Source organism: Tupaia chinensis, unplaced genomic scaffold, assembly GCF_000334495.1.
Source record: "Tupaia chinensis unplaced genomic scaffold, TupChi_1.0 Scaffold150006_1, whole genome shotgun sequence".
Classification (NCBI taxonomy): Eukaryota; Metazoa; Chordata; class Mammalia; order Scandentia; family Tupaiidae; genus Tupaia; species Tupaia belangeri.
The window spans coordinates 4,555,452-4,557,759 of NW_006209847.1; the positions used below are offsets into that span (position 1 = coordinate 4,555,452).

Consider the following 2,308-nt stretch of genomic DNA (forward strand, 5'->3'; position numbering starts at 1 on the left):
AAAAAAAAAAATGTAAAGAACTCTGCAGTGACTCTTATCTATAAAGTGGAGAATCCTTTATTTATACAGATAGCTATCCTTGATGTATCCTTTGAGAGGTGACTTTCATGATATATTTTTTTAAGAATTATTAATTTAATTTTATTTATTATTATTATTCAAGTTCACCAAAGAGACAGAAAGAGAGTGAATGCAAACCACCAGGTCGAATTGTGGTCGGCCATGTGGGAGTCCAGTGCCTTAACCACCATGTCACCTACTGGCCTCCATGACCTTTTTTTTTTTTTTTTTAAAGATTTTTTCTTTTTAACTTTATTTTTTTTAATTTGCCAAAAGAGAAAGAGAGAGAGAGAGTGAGAAAGCAAGCCGCTAGGTCCAGGACTTGAACTGCAGTTGGCCATTTGGGAGTCCAGCACTCTTAATCACTATGCCACCTGCTGGTCCCATCCATGATCTTTTTTTTAAAGACTGTTTCAGAGTTGTTGAACATGTAGCTCTAGTACTCCATTTGAACCAAATGAATCTGGGATGACAGGAAGGATAGACACAGTCAGGTTTCCTGATTTCATAGGTGCTAAATAGTGAGCTTACTGCTGCTTCCCACACAAATTATTTTTACCAGATGTAAATGAAAAATAATGTCTTCTGATAACTCTTCTCATAGGCTACGTCCTCACAGTTGGATTCATGAGTTTCGCAGTGTGTTACAAGTATGGACCCTTGGAAAACGAACGAAGTATCAACCTGCTGACATGGACCTTGCAGCTGATGGGCCTGTGTTTCATGTATTCTGCCATCCAGATACCGCACATTGCGCTTGCCATGATCATCATTGCTCTGTGTACTAAGAACCTGGAATATCCTATTCAGTGGCTGTACATCACCTACAGGTGACTGAAAGGCAGAGTAACTTTGCATTCACACAGGCATTGCGGGATGCAGTTGGAGCAAATGGATACAGAGATGTTGACCTGGGAACCTTTTTGTTATGAAAAATTACTGTACTATGCTTCTACTTTTGATCCTTTCTGAGTCAATTTTTTTTAGACTCTGTGTAGGCACTTATATTCTAGTCATTTTATATAAAATAAAAGCATTCAGTAAAGTGTCATGTCTTCATGTTACCACTAGGTGGTGCAAATGATACCATTTTCATACCACATACTTCAGGTCACCTGGTTTCAGATGTTTTTTACGTTGGCTTTCAGATTGCTCTGGAAGTCTTAGTCTTATTTTAAGATGGAATACATAGATTATTATCACCTTACACAGGATGTTTTCACCTTGCCTAGTGAATATGGAGTGGACATAGGCTCTGAGGTTATCAGTAGACGGTCTACTGCAGATGTTCAAGATGTGTTGCCTTCAGTTGGGGAACCAAGTTATTAGACCACAATCTTATGTCATCATTTTCTTGTCACTTTTCCATTTATTAGAAAAAATACTTTGTCTATAATTTATTGGAAAATAAATGAATTTATTCACACTAGTGAATAATATTGGGTACCCTGACTTGTTACTCATAGTCTTATGTGTCAGGAACCTGTTATTACTGAAGATATCTGTGGAGGCAAGGTGGGAGTGATGACTCCTAACATTCAGGCTGTATGCTTGGCCCACTGAAGGGAGCTAGAGGTAAGGAGGGATATAGATTACTGATTAATGATTCATGATGTTATTTTGGTAAGCACAGAAAGATATGTAAGGCAACAGAAAAGCCTGTTCCCCCTCGTCTCCTGACAGAAGAAGAATATCGGATACAAGGAGAAGTGGAGACCCGAAAGGCTCTAGAGGAACTTCGAGAGTTTTGTAACAGTCCAGACTGCTCTGCATGGAAGACTGTTTCTCGAATCCAGTCTCCAAAAAGGTAAACTCTTGGCCAGCTATGCCAGGCACCTATTGGGTGATTGTGACCTCAAGCTCAGCAAGGGTCATCCTTTTTTTTTTTTTTTTAAAGAACTGTTTTATTTAGGGGCTGGCAGGTGGCATGGTGGTTAAGGGTGCTGGATTCCCACATGGCTGACTGCAATTCAAATCCTGGACCTGGTGGCTTGCTCTTTCACTTTCCTTTTCTCTCTCTCTGTCTCTGTCTCTGTCTGGTCAAATAAAAAAAAATAGTAATAATCATACCAAATAGAATTAAATAAATAAATAAATAATATATATTTTTTTGGTAGAGGTTTTTTCCTATAGGGTGCTTGTGCTCGCCAGAAAAACAGAGAGAGACAGAGAGACAACGAGAAATCACCCCCCAGGGGAGATGGCCACGCCGCAATCCCTTCTCCATTCTCCTCTCGGGGTCTTGGGC

At 39.5% G+C, this 2,308-nt stretch overlaps 1 protein-coding gene across 1 annotated transcript in view; it reads left to right on the forward strand.

Annotated features, from left to right (window-relative positions):
- Nucleotides 1–2,308, forward strand: part of NEMP1 (nuclear envelope integral membrane protein 1) — an 18,840-nt gene that overhangs the window by 13,769 nt on the left and 2,763 nt on the right. The window contains exons 7-8 of the mRNA XM_027769631.1: nucleotides 665–890; nucleotides 1,694–1,867. Coding sequence (XP_027625432.1) covers nucleotides 665–890; nucleotides 1,694–1,867 — 400 coding nt within the window. The remainder of the gene's footprint in view (nucleotides 1–664; nucleotides 891–1,693; nucleotides 1,868–2,308) is intronic.